This window comes from Triticum aestivum, chromosome 2D, assembly GCF_018294505.1.
Source record: "Triticum aestivum cultivar Chinese Spring chromosome 2D, IWGSC CS RefSeq v2.1, whole genome shotgun sequence".
In the NCBI taxonomy this organism is placed as follows: Eukaryota; Viridiplantae; Streptophyta; class Magnoliopsida; order Poales; family Poaceae; genus Triticum; species Triticum aestivum.
This window is the reverse complement of record NC_057799.1, coordinates 408476301-408488310: the sequence shown is the minus strand read 5'-3', so window position 1 is coordinate 408488310 and position 12010 is coordinate 408476301. Positions and strand designations below refer to the sequence as shown.

The 12010-nt window shown below is 47.3% G+C and overlaps 1 protein-coding gene across 1 annotated transcript; it reads right to left on the bottom strand.

The window, feature by feature from the left end:
• Nucleotides 1-9927: 9927 nt before the first annotated feature.
• Nucleotides 9928-11740, bottom strand: LOC123053467 (7-deoxyloganetin glucosyltransferase). The gene is made up of 2 exons (XM_044476947.1): nucleotides 11164-11740; nucleotides 9928-11048 (listed from the first exon to the last, which is right to left on the bottom strand). The coding sequence occupies exons 1-2, from the start codon at nucleotides 11678-11680 to the stop codon at nucleotides 10087-10089; spliced, it is 1479 nt and encodes a 492-aa protein (XP_044332882.1). The 5' UTR covers nucleotides 11681-11740; the 3' UTR covers nucleotides 9928-10086.
• Nucleotides 11741-12010: the final 270 nt, after the last annotated feature.

Below are 12010 nucleotides of genomic sequence, written 5' to 3'. Positions count from 1 at the left end.
AGCTAGGCGCTGCATATGTCTGTAACTAGCCAAACTTCTGTTGCTTTTCTGGATAGGTACAGACATATGCAGCGCCTAGCTTGGAGGCGCCGCACTTTACAGTGCAACGCCTAGCTCGCAGGCGCTGCACTATAGAGTGTGGCGCCTCCGGGCTAGGCGTTGCATATGTCTGTAACTAGCCAAACTTCTGTTGCTTCTCTGGATAGCTACAGACATGTGCAACGCCTAGCGCTCAGGCGCTGCACGATAGAGTGTGGCGCCTCCGTGCTAGGCGCTCCACATGTCTGTAGCTATCCAGAAAAGCAACAGAAGGTATGCCTCCAGTTTCAGGCAAAAATTTCGCTAAGTGTTTGTGCAGCGCCTAGCCCACAGGCGCTGCACTGTACAGTGTGGCGCCTCCTAGCTAGGCGCTGCACTGGTCTGTAGCTATGCAGCCAGAACATAAGGTACTTTACAGTTTGAGGCACTTGGACTTGGACTTAGTGAATTTTTTAGCTATCCAGAGAGCAACAGCAGCTAGGCGCCACATGGTAGATTGCAGCGTCCAAGTACTTCACGACACATAGTAGTTCATAACACATACTACTTCACGACACATGGTAGTTCGTACAACCAAATCAAGGAGGACACATAGTAGTTCACCGCACATAGTAGTTCTTACAACCAAATCAAGGAGGAGACATAGTAGTTCACGGCACATAGTAGTTCACAACCAAATCGAAGAGGAGACATAGTAGTTCACAAGCAAATCGAAGAGGAGACATAGCTCTATTGCGTAGAGGAAGGCCCCTTTCCCTTCTTCTTCTTCCTCTCTTCTTCCTCTTCCTCCTCCCTTTTTCTTATGAGGTGAGCCTCCTTAACCACCCTCTCCATGAATATCTGCTTGTCCCTCTTTTCTTTTTCAGCTGCAATTGCCCAAAGCTTCATGGTTCTTTCTTCAAAATCCTGTTGACGCTTCTTCTGTGCCTCCTCAACTTGCCTCATCAACGCTTGCTCCCTAGCGCGCATCGCATTTGCCGCACTCTGTTTTCGCTTCCTCTCCTTCTCAAGCTCCTCTTCCTTCTTCTTCTTTAGCTTGGCTGCATCCTCCTCTCTAAGCTTCTTCGCCGCCTTCTCCCACCATCCGGCCATCTCATCTTCGCCATCCTCCTTCATCGTTGGTTTGTTGGGTTGGGAAGCCGCCATAGCTACAATGAGTGGAACATAATGGTTAGTAAGGACAATAAGAACAAATGGAAGCAAATATGAAAAAGAAGAACATATGGAAAAACAAGAACATATGATACATTATAGTTAGTGAGGAACATACGAAAACGGTCCATCTAGGTATCCAAACATTCCTCTATAACGAACTTGCGCTTGTCCATCACCACGGCCAAGTCCACCACCAAGGCCAAGACCATCACCAAGGCCGAGACCATCACCACGGCCATTACCACCCCGTCGAGCTCTTCCACCACCACGGCCGAGACCACCACCACCACCTCTACCACCACCACGGCCTCTTGTAAGTCCAAGTTGCCGACCTCTTGGTTGGCTAGGCACTTGTTGGCTACCACTTGGTTGCCTTGGCACTTGTTGGCTACCACTAGGTTGGCTAGGCACTTGTTGGCTACCACTTGGTTGCCTTGGCACTTGTTGGCTACCACTAGGTTGGCTACCACTAGGTTGGCTACCACTTGGTTGGCTTCGCACTTGTTGGCTACCACTTGGTTGGCTACCACTAGGTTGGCGACCACTAGGTTGGCTACCACTTGGTTGGCTCCCTTGTGTAGCTCCATGTTGGCTTGTGCTTGCATCATTTTTCTTGGACCTTTTCCTTGGTTTCGTACATTTTCTTTTGTTGTGGCCATGAACTTTGCACTCCCCACAACGGGAGCTCTCACGAGGCTCTTGGAATTGGTCGTTGCCCGCTTCGCGGCGCCCACCATGGCCCCATCCGTCCATGTCGCCTCTAAGACGCTTTGTCTTACGTCTACCCCGTTTAACAACCTTCAACTCCGGATCCGGCCATAGTTGAACTCCATGATACTCCGGCCATTGTGATTGGTCAAAGTATGGGTGAAAGCGGGGAGCCCATGTTTTCTTGACCATCATGATTGAGAACTGGGAATCCCTCATGGTGCGTGGGTGATTGATGTCCACATTCCTAACGCGGCCGGCGGCATACAAATGTGAGCATGGGAGATGAAGCAACAATGGCCTCCCGCAAGTGCAATCACATTGTGTTAACGACACTTTGAAAGCCCAACCTCCATGTTGCCGGCCATCGTTTGTGGTTCCTCCTGGCTCTTTCACTTCGTACTTCCACTCCTCATTGTCATATAATATAGCTTCTTCTGAGTCCGCCTTCCGTGATTGAAATAGCAACCATTCATCAACTTTGGGTGGGAACTTGTACTTGTACTTCCGTGGGTTCTCACCCGCTATCTGTGCATCGGTTTCCATCGAGTACTTTACAAAGTACGCATTCATCTTGTCAAATGTGTATTGAACTATTGCCGTCACGGGTAATCCACGTGCACCTTTGAGCACCCTATTGAAGCATTCGGCCATATTGCTTGTCATTTGACCGTATCTCCGGCCATCTTCATCAAAAGCACGTGCCCACTTGTTCCGGTATTGAATGTGCCTATTGAGAAACTCTTGATCCCCGGGATCAAGTTTTTTGTGTGCGAGCAATTTGTTGTACAAAGTGGCGAAGCGCTTATCGGAGAAAGCGAGACAACAATCTTGAAGATCATCGGCCAACTCCTTAAGGCCACACGCCCTATAGAAGTTCGAACAAAAGTGCCTCATGCACCAGCGATGGTGCAATGGAGCATGCCCGGGAATGTCAATCTCCACGGCGTTAAGAATTCCTTGATTCCGATCCGATATGACACAAATTTTCCTTTGAGCGGGTAACACCTTCGTCCTCAAAAGATGCAGAAACCACTCCCAGTTGTCATTGTTTTCCACCTCAACCAAAGCAAATGCCAATGGCAACACCCGGTTATTGGCATCACTTGCTATCGCAACCAAAAAGGTGCCCTTGTATTGTCCGGTCAAGAACGTGCCATCAATTGCGATGACCGGCCTACAATGTTCGAAAGCCCTCACACATTGCTCGAACGCCCAAAAAGCACGGCCAAATACTCTGACTTTCCTTCCTTCATGAACCGTTGTTTGGTGCCCATGAGGCTCGACCACATGAACCATGCCCGGGTTTGTCGCGGCCATGGCTAACAACAACCTAGGGATTCGGTTGTATGCTTCCTCCCATGTACCATACAACATCTTAAATGCGGCTTGCTTCGCCTTCCATGCCTTGCCGTATTTCACCTTGTAATGAAAGATGGCTTTCACAAGGTCAATGACATGTTGGACGCTCATTGTTGGAAGTGTGGATATTGAGTTGGAGAGCCTGTAAGCGATGAACTCAGACGTGAGTTGTTTGTGGTCTTGGGACACAATCTTGCCATCCACCCTTTTGCCTTGGCACATGTGAGTTGGCACACAGCTCACTACATGCCAAGTAGGACCTCCTTTCCATGGTCTTGCACGCACAATCCACGGACAACCGCCACGGCGTCTTGCCACTCCTTGTTGGACCTCCTTTCCACGACCTCTACCACCACCACGGCCTCTTGTAAGTCCAAGTTGGACCTCCTTTTCATCTTCACATGCACATGCAACCGTGTAGCGCACATTGACGTCCGAGTGCACCACCTTGTGTGGACGATAATGCGTAACCGAGTAGTTGTCGAGCCACATCTTCAAATCCAACAAGCTGTCGAACTTAGAACCTTTAGCAATCCGGTTCTTGTCGTCTACCAAATCACGGTGAGAGCTTGGCCTAACCCCAAGAGCTACACATTGGCCACCATCTACCACGGCTTCATCCGCGAGACTAACATCCTTGAACAATGTAGTCCGATGATCCCGACCAAATACCTTCTCGAAAGCTTCGGCCTCCTTCACCGTGAACCCCTCCGCATCAACTTGTTCATCGGGACCATCGTCATCCGAGTCCGATGCATATGCACGGGAAAAAGGGATGGAATGGTCCATTGTCTCTTGCAAATGATATTTGTCGAGATCACCCACATTGTTGTCATGGAGATCAACTTCATTGTCATCGTCCGCATACTCATCGTTGTCCTCTTGCAAAGATTCATCTTGGTTGTTTCTACACGGGCTCAATGTTGGCCTCACTTCTTGGGTCAAAAGAGGTTCAACAATTTCATCTTGCTTCAAGGGTGGGGGGCTACTAGAAACCAAAGGGGAGGGGTTCCGGTTCAAGTCCAAATGCAAACTTGACTCAACCTTCTTCGTTGCAAATAACTCAAGAGCCTTGTCTAGTGATTCGGCCACCGTCTCCTTGTATGCAACCCAACGTTGCTCCGAGTTTACACGCATTGTCTTCCAACGGATGTGCATTCCAAAACCAACATTATGCCTTCCCTCCAACTCAATGATATCACTAGGGTCCATCCAATTCAAATCTTTCCTAACTTGTTGCAAGAGCTCCGCATAACTAGGACTACTATCAAACACAATGTCAAGCTCATCCGGGTCCGGTTCTTTATTGCCTTTCAAAAAGGCGTCTTTGTCCCCATGATGAACAAACACACATGTTCTTCCCATCCCTATAAGCAATGAACACAAGGTAACATTTCTTCCATGAGTACTAATCCATGGATTAACACCGAATACAAACCCTAATATATATATGAAACAACAACACTAACCCTAAACCTAACCCTAACCCTAACCATAACCCTAGCCCTAAACCTAACCCTAGCACCAACATAAGAACACCCATAAGAATAACCCTAGCATACTAACAAAGCCTAATCATAGAAATTGGCAAACAAACATCTCACATCTCCATGCAAATCTCTAGATCCAAACTAAACTAGGGTTTCCCCAAACTACCAACAAATGAGCAATGGGAGAACTTTACTTCGATCAAAACAAGGGGATCGGAGATTATTACCTTGAGGGAGGGTTTGACTTCGAAATCCACGGACAAATTCTTCAAATTTGCAAGATTTGGAAGAAGATTTGAGAGGGGGGAGAGTGGGAGAGGGGGCAAAGCTCGGGGAGAGAGTGAGAGAGTGTGTGGTGGGGGGGTGGGGGAGGGGGGCCCAGCCAAGTGGCTGGATAAGTCACAGTGCAGCGCCTAGCCGCTGCACATTACAGATGCAGCGCCTAGCTCGGAGGCGTTGCACTGCTGGGTGCGGGCCCGTGGGCTGCCATGGTGGACAGAGGTGCAACGCCGCGGAGCTAGGCGCTGCACCGTAGGGTGTGGCGCCGGCGTGGCGGGCACTACACAAAAGGGTTAGGGGTGTGAAATAGTTTCGCACCCAGTTCATTCTGTGAATTTATTTCGTTTCGAGGTCAAAATTGTCAAATTTGCCCGGGCTCGAGCCAAGTTTTTGTTTTAAGCTTGGGTCGTTCGACATATGCAGATCACGCGCTTATAGGGCGTAGGGTAACAAAATAATATTCTGTTACCAGTAACAAGTAACAGAATAGCTCAGTCCCATATATATATATATATATATATATATATATATATATATATATATATATATATTCAAATGAGCTATTCTGTTTCGCATACTATTCTCGAACTGACGACATAGAGCGATTGAACTGATCGAATTCTTAGTTCAGAAAAAATTGAGAATCTTTTTGTCGGAATAGGGCATGTAATATATCGTTGGAAAGCTCTTGACAGCTAGATTAAAAGTCATATATGACTTTTTTGTGAAATCCTCACGGTTTTAGAGCAGTTTTGAAAAAAAATCATTTTTTCAAATTCAAAACACGAACCATATTTTGGACCTTATTTTCAAACGGTTTGTCGGAATTGAGCAAATGATATGCCCGTGGAAAGATGGCGGAAATCCGCTTGTTACATATATAGATTGTTTTTCCAAATTCTATATGATTTAGAAGTAATTTGAGAAACGGTGAAATTCTTCGTGAAATATATTTTCTTCATTTCTCGCAAACGGTTTGTCGGATTGACACAAATGATACGGCGGTGGAAAGCTATGGGAAATGCACAAATTTTGCATATAGAAGTTTTTCTTAATTCCTTACGGTTTAAATTCAAATTCCAATATGGTCAAAGTTGATTTCGAATGCGGTTTTTTTAAGTTTGACAAAATTGGGCAAATAATATATCGTTGGATATCAAAAAATGCAAAACTTGTCATGTTGAACATTTTCTCAAATTCTCAAATGTTGAAGAGTAATTTGGTATACAGTGGTACCAATCATGTTGTTTCCCGTAAAAAAAAAATAGAGTACTCGAACTGATCTATGTGTGTGTTCATACTAAGGTATTTTTAATTGAGTAATTTTGAATGGTTCCAAAAACAGGGCATTTGAATTGATGTCCGCATGGGTTTGTACTGAGCGTGTTTTCACATACTAGACTTTACTCTGTTTTTTCGTATGGTTTTCCTCATAACTTTTCAATGGTTTACGGTATCATCGTCTCCGAACCTGCATGGTTTATATCGTTCAACTGAATGATATTTTTTCAAAAATAAAATGTTTTGTGTGTTTCTTTTTTTCAACGCAATTTTTTTTTTGCAATGATGTTTTGGACTTCTCTCATTTTGCGACTTGCACTTTTACCATTTGAATCTCCGTGGTTTTTTTTTGTTTGAGCTTTTTTTTCCCAAACTTATCTCGAACACCATGTTTGAACTTACAACTTAGTTTTGAACTTGTCGTCTTTTTCATTTATTAAGTTGTTTTTTTCCTCTGAATTTTGCTGCTAGCAAATTTGTTTGCAAATTTACTGCCCCTAGAATCAAAACTAATGCAATTTTTGTGTCGAACTACTACTAAATTACCGACCATCGAGCCTGGGCCACGACGGCGCTCGACGCGGGTGGCACTACCCCAAGTGCCTAGATTGAACTGACCTGGAGCCGGCCGCCGGCGGGATGCAGGGCTAGTGCGGTGGCAGGATGCCGCTGCAGCGCGCGAGGACGGGAAGCTGTGGTGGCACAGGGCAGCGGGATGTGGGGGCTGCGCATGGCGGCGCCGGGATGCGGGGGGAGGCACGCGGTTCTGGAGTAGCATGATCTCATGGTCTAAGGAACAGATACTTGACATGAAGAAATATATAGCAAATCAATGAAGTGATATGATCTGATGCAAAGCTTAAGGTTGGGTCTGTCAATCACATCATTCTTCTAATGATGTCATCCCGTTATCAAATGAAAACCCATGTCTATGGTTAGGAAACCTTAACCATCTTTGATCAACGAGCTAGTCTAGTAGAGACTCACTAGGGACACGAAGTTGTTTATGTATCCAGACATGTATTTAAGTTTCCAATCAAAGCAATTCTAGCATGGATAATAAACATTTATCATGAACAGGAAATATGGTAATAACATCCTTATTATTGCCTTTAGGGCATATTTCCAACAGTTAAATAATAGCCCTATCAATATATATATATGATAAAAATGTTTCCTACCACCTAGTGGTAGTTACCATCACTTATGTTTTGTATGATGTATGTAGTACTATCAAATCGAAGAGCATGTACGTGTAGTACGTAGTATATAAAAATGTTTAGGTAGTATGTATACTACTTTTTGGGTAGTATATATATATATACCTCCAACAGAAGTCAAGCAAATTACACTACAAGCAAAAAAAACTCCACGTGTGTTTTTTGCTACTGTTTTTATCTAATTTTGTATCTATTTGTTGGAACAATGCGTGTGACATACCTTTGGAAAGTTTTGATTAGGCAAAACTTTTTCATGTTTGAACACTTTTCGAGATTCCTTATGGTCTAATAGTAGTTTTGAAACTGCAACACTCGACGAGCGTATTTTCGGGAAAATTTTCAAACAGCTCATTAGAATGTTGCAAATGATACGCTGCGGGAAGATATCAATGAGGCCCAACTTTTTCAAGTAGAATAGTCTCTTTAATTCCTTACGGTTTAAGAGCAAATTTGAATTTACCAAAACATGAAAACTTTGTTTTTCACGGACCCCAAAATCGACGAAGTGAATTGCATCAGACAGAAAATCGCACTACAATGACGACTGAGAGAACTGCATGTGGTTTTTTTGATATTGTGTTTTGTTATAATTTTTGATCATTTGTCGAAATGAGGCGTGTGATACACCGCGAGAAAGTTATGCAATAGGCGGAATTTTTTCCATGCAGAACACTTTTTGAGATTCCTTACCGTTTTACATGAATTTCAGAAATGGTGTGGTGCGCGTCAAGTAGCAGCGGCGTATTTTCGTGGAATTTTTCAAAACGCTTGTCGGAATGATGCAAATGATACGACATTGCAAAGTTAACAACGTGAGATAACTTTTTCATCTAGAACACCCTCTCAATCCTTACGATTTAAGAGCAATTTTGAAATTACAAAAAAGCAGACATGGTTTTCCTGTGCGGAACCAGAATCAACTACTGAACTGCATCAGATAGAACCAGTTGAATGGAGTTCAGTAAACTAAAAAGGAACTTTCCAAACATGAACAAGTGTACCGCATGTAAATTTTCCCACACGAGGAAGTGGACTGCGCTTCACATTAGGGTAAGTGAACCGCAACAACTGTCAAAAAGTGAACCACATTATTATTTTGTCGTTTCCCTAACATTTTTGCACTTCACATTGGATGTAAGTGAACCAGAACACTGTCAAAAGTGAACCGCATTAACTTTTTGTTTTCCTAATATTTTTGCACTCCCCATTGGGTGAAAGTGAGCTGCAGCGTTCTTGAAAGTGAACTACATTTTTTTATCATTGCACTAACATGGTTAGGGGGACAGTGGTATTCTAGTCCATCAGGGTTCAAGTCCTGGTGCTCGTATTTATCCTGTATTTATTTTAGGGTTTTATCATTTATGCCACCAGTTGTGTCCCACAACTTAGTTTTGCCATTAGGATTTTCAATTGTTCAAAAATGCCATCGATCTGTGAGATGCTTGCTCAAAATGTCATTGTTTCGTTAGATGTTTGCTCAAAATGTCATTAGACATTGTTATTTTCATGTCAAACCCGTTTACCATATTATATGATAAAAATAAGCCTAGACCCACATATCAGTTCTCTCTATCTCACAATGATAAGTGTGGCCCCACTTGTCAGGAGTAAGCAAGCAAATAATTTTACAGGAAAATAAGAACGCTGTTGGGATCAAGTGGGCCCCACACTTGATTGTAGTGAGATAGAGGGAAAGCCGGCATGTTGATCCATAGGTATTTACGTCATTATAACATGGCAAAAGAGATTTGAGATCACAGTAATGGTGTCCAGTGGCATTTTTGAGTATGTGTCTAACGAAGCGATGGCACTTTTGAGCAGTTGAAAATCCTAGTGACAAAACTGAGTAGTGGGACACAACTGGTGGCATAAATGATAAAAACCATATTTTAAGATTTCCGGCGATAAAAACCATATTTTAAGATTTCCGGCGATACGCTTTCAGTAGGAGGGGACGTTCCCGTCGACTACAAGACGCCTAAAAAATACTTCACCTACCAAAAATGACGCGGCAAGGCAGATCCACGTCCTGTGTCAACGAACAAGGATTCCTTGCCGTGGCCTAGCCTACCTTTGAGTCACTGACACATGAGTCCCACGGAGCATGGGGCCCACCCGTCAGTGACTCAAAAGTAGGGTAATTGCAAAGTCAGAGGATTCACGTCCCAGTCCGCTAGTACAATACAATGGATAAGCGACGAATGCACTTGGCGATGCGTAGGGTGGCCGAGCTCCGTCCGGACGCAAGGGTCTCGATCTCATCCGTTGCGCGCGTCCTTCTCAGGAGGATCCGCACGGCACCATTCCAGCGCACGAGCTGGTTAGGTGACGAGCATTATTTGCTTTCAGGAAATGGAGCAATCAGGAATAGAACTTCGTCACCGGCATCAATCTAGACGACAAAGATGTCCATGTATCAAATCAGAAAGTACAGCGAACCGCATGCGCTGCATGCAGTTGAACTTGAACGTATAGTATGAGAGAGCACTTGCAAATTTAGATCTTGTCTCAGTAACCAATTTGAAATACGATGCGTAGTAGCAAGTGGTAATCTAATCACTCGGTTTGCCGCCCGAGAGGAGGGAGTCGGCGACCAGCTTCTCGAGATTGGCGCGCGAGCGCCCTCCGGGCCGCGTGGCGCGGACGCCGGCCTCCCTCCACTCCTCGGCCCGGCGGCGCATCTCCTTCCCCTTCTCGCCGGACATCGCCTCACGTATCTTGGCCTCCACTGCCTCCCGCCGCACGTCGTGGCCGATCTCCATGGCCACGCCCCACTCCACGCAGCTGTACCGGCTGTTGGTCTGCTGCTCCGCGAAGAAGGGCCAGCACAGCGTCGGCACCCCGCCGCACAGGCTCTCCACCGTCGAGTTCCACCCGGAGTGCGTCAGGAACACGCCCACCGCCTCGTGCCGCAGCACCGCCTCCTGCGGGCACCAGCTAGCCAGCACGCCGCGCCCCTCGATGGACTCCAGGAACTCCGGCGGCAGCACGGCGGCGTCGCCCTTGACGAGGTCCGGCCTGATGATCCACAGGAAGGGCTGGCCGCTGTTGGCTAGCCCCCATGCGAACTCGAGGAGCTCCTCGTTGCTCATCACCGTGATGCTGCCGTAGTTCACGTACACGACCGACCGGGGCTCCTTGCCGTCCAGAAAGTCGAAGCAGGAGACGTCCTCCTTCCACAGGTTTGACCCCAGCGCGTCCAACGTGCCGCCCTGTGGCACGATCTCCTCGGCGAGTAAGGGGAGATGGCCGATGGTGTAGACGGGCACGGTGGGCGGGAGCATGGCGCGCACCGCGTCCAGCGCCGCCGGCTCGAGCCCTTCCAAGGTGTTGAAGATGGCGGCGTCCGCCTCCGCCAGCCTCTCCGTCACGTGGAGGGCGAAGTGGGCCATGTACTCGTCGGGGTCCGTCGACCAGATGAAGTTCGGGAAGTCTTTGAGCCGCATGTGCTTGCTCATCCCCGCCGTCCAGTCCACCGGCGTGTCCAGATACCCATTGGTCAGTTGCTCCGCGTCTGCATGCTCACAGGATGTGCACGATTAATTTATCCGCAAAAATTCCTCTCGTGTCACTGAGGCACGCAGTGTTGTTGAAAACCTGTAGGATTGATCTGTCGTCGAAGTAATTACCTTTGAGTGGGAAGATGCCCTTGTCGTACAAGGTGCGGTAATGGCGGTAGCCCAAGTAGCCGCAGACGCTGGCAGTCCAGAACAGCGCACACGGCACGCCAATGTCCCGTGCGGCGTCGACGGTGAAGCTCATGACGTTGTCGCCGACGATGCACGTGACCGGCGGCGACTCGGTGGAGGCGTTGAGCTCGGCAAGGAGGCTCTTGAAGTGCGGGAGGCAGGTCTCCTTGGTGGAGCGGCAGAGGGACGGCACGTCCTGCGTGGCATCGGCGTCGGACGGCGGGAGGCCGTCCGGTATGGTGGCGAAGCGAAACCCCTTGATTCCGTCGAGTGCGCCAGCGCCGCGGGAGCGGAGGAGCCGCCGGTGGTTGAACTCGGAGTTGACGAAGGTGACATGGAACCCCCTGCAGTGGAGGATCTTGGCCAGCTTCAGCATCGGCGTGACGTGCCCCTGCGCCGGCAGCGGCACGCACACGGCGTGCGGCTTGACGTCCGCATCGACCTGCGCGGAACCCATGCCGTTACGTGGGTGGCTGGACAAAGTCACAAAACTATACTTGAAGTCCAAGTTGCGATGGCTGTGTTGAGCTGACCTCTGAGGAACAGAACCCGGTATTTATAGGGGACTGGCCACCACGAGTAATGCTAGACCCAGGTAGAGGTGTCAGTCTACTGGAAAACAAATTTGGTTAGTACATCTGTTCTGAACCGTCTGATGCAAAATGAATGGCTAGATCGCCTTCTTCAACTTTCTGCCGTCCTGTTCATCTTCTAACTCAAACTGCCACATGTGCCACCAGCCCGATCGCCTGTTCTCATCGCCCGCGCTAGCCTTGCCGCACCGCCC

What these genes read in the sequence shown, in the direction of transcription:
- LOC123053467 (XM_044476947.1), bottom strand. Translation starts at nt 11,680, where the DNA reads ATGGGTTCCGCGCAGGTCGATGCGGACGTCAAGCCGCACGCCGTGTGC. An exon ending in GGGCATCTTCCCACTCAAAG is followed by an intron (nt 11,049 to 11,163) that starts GTAATTACTTCG and finishes GTGAGCATGCAG; the next exon opens with ACGCGGAGCAACTGACCAAT.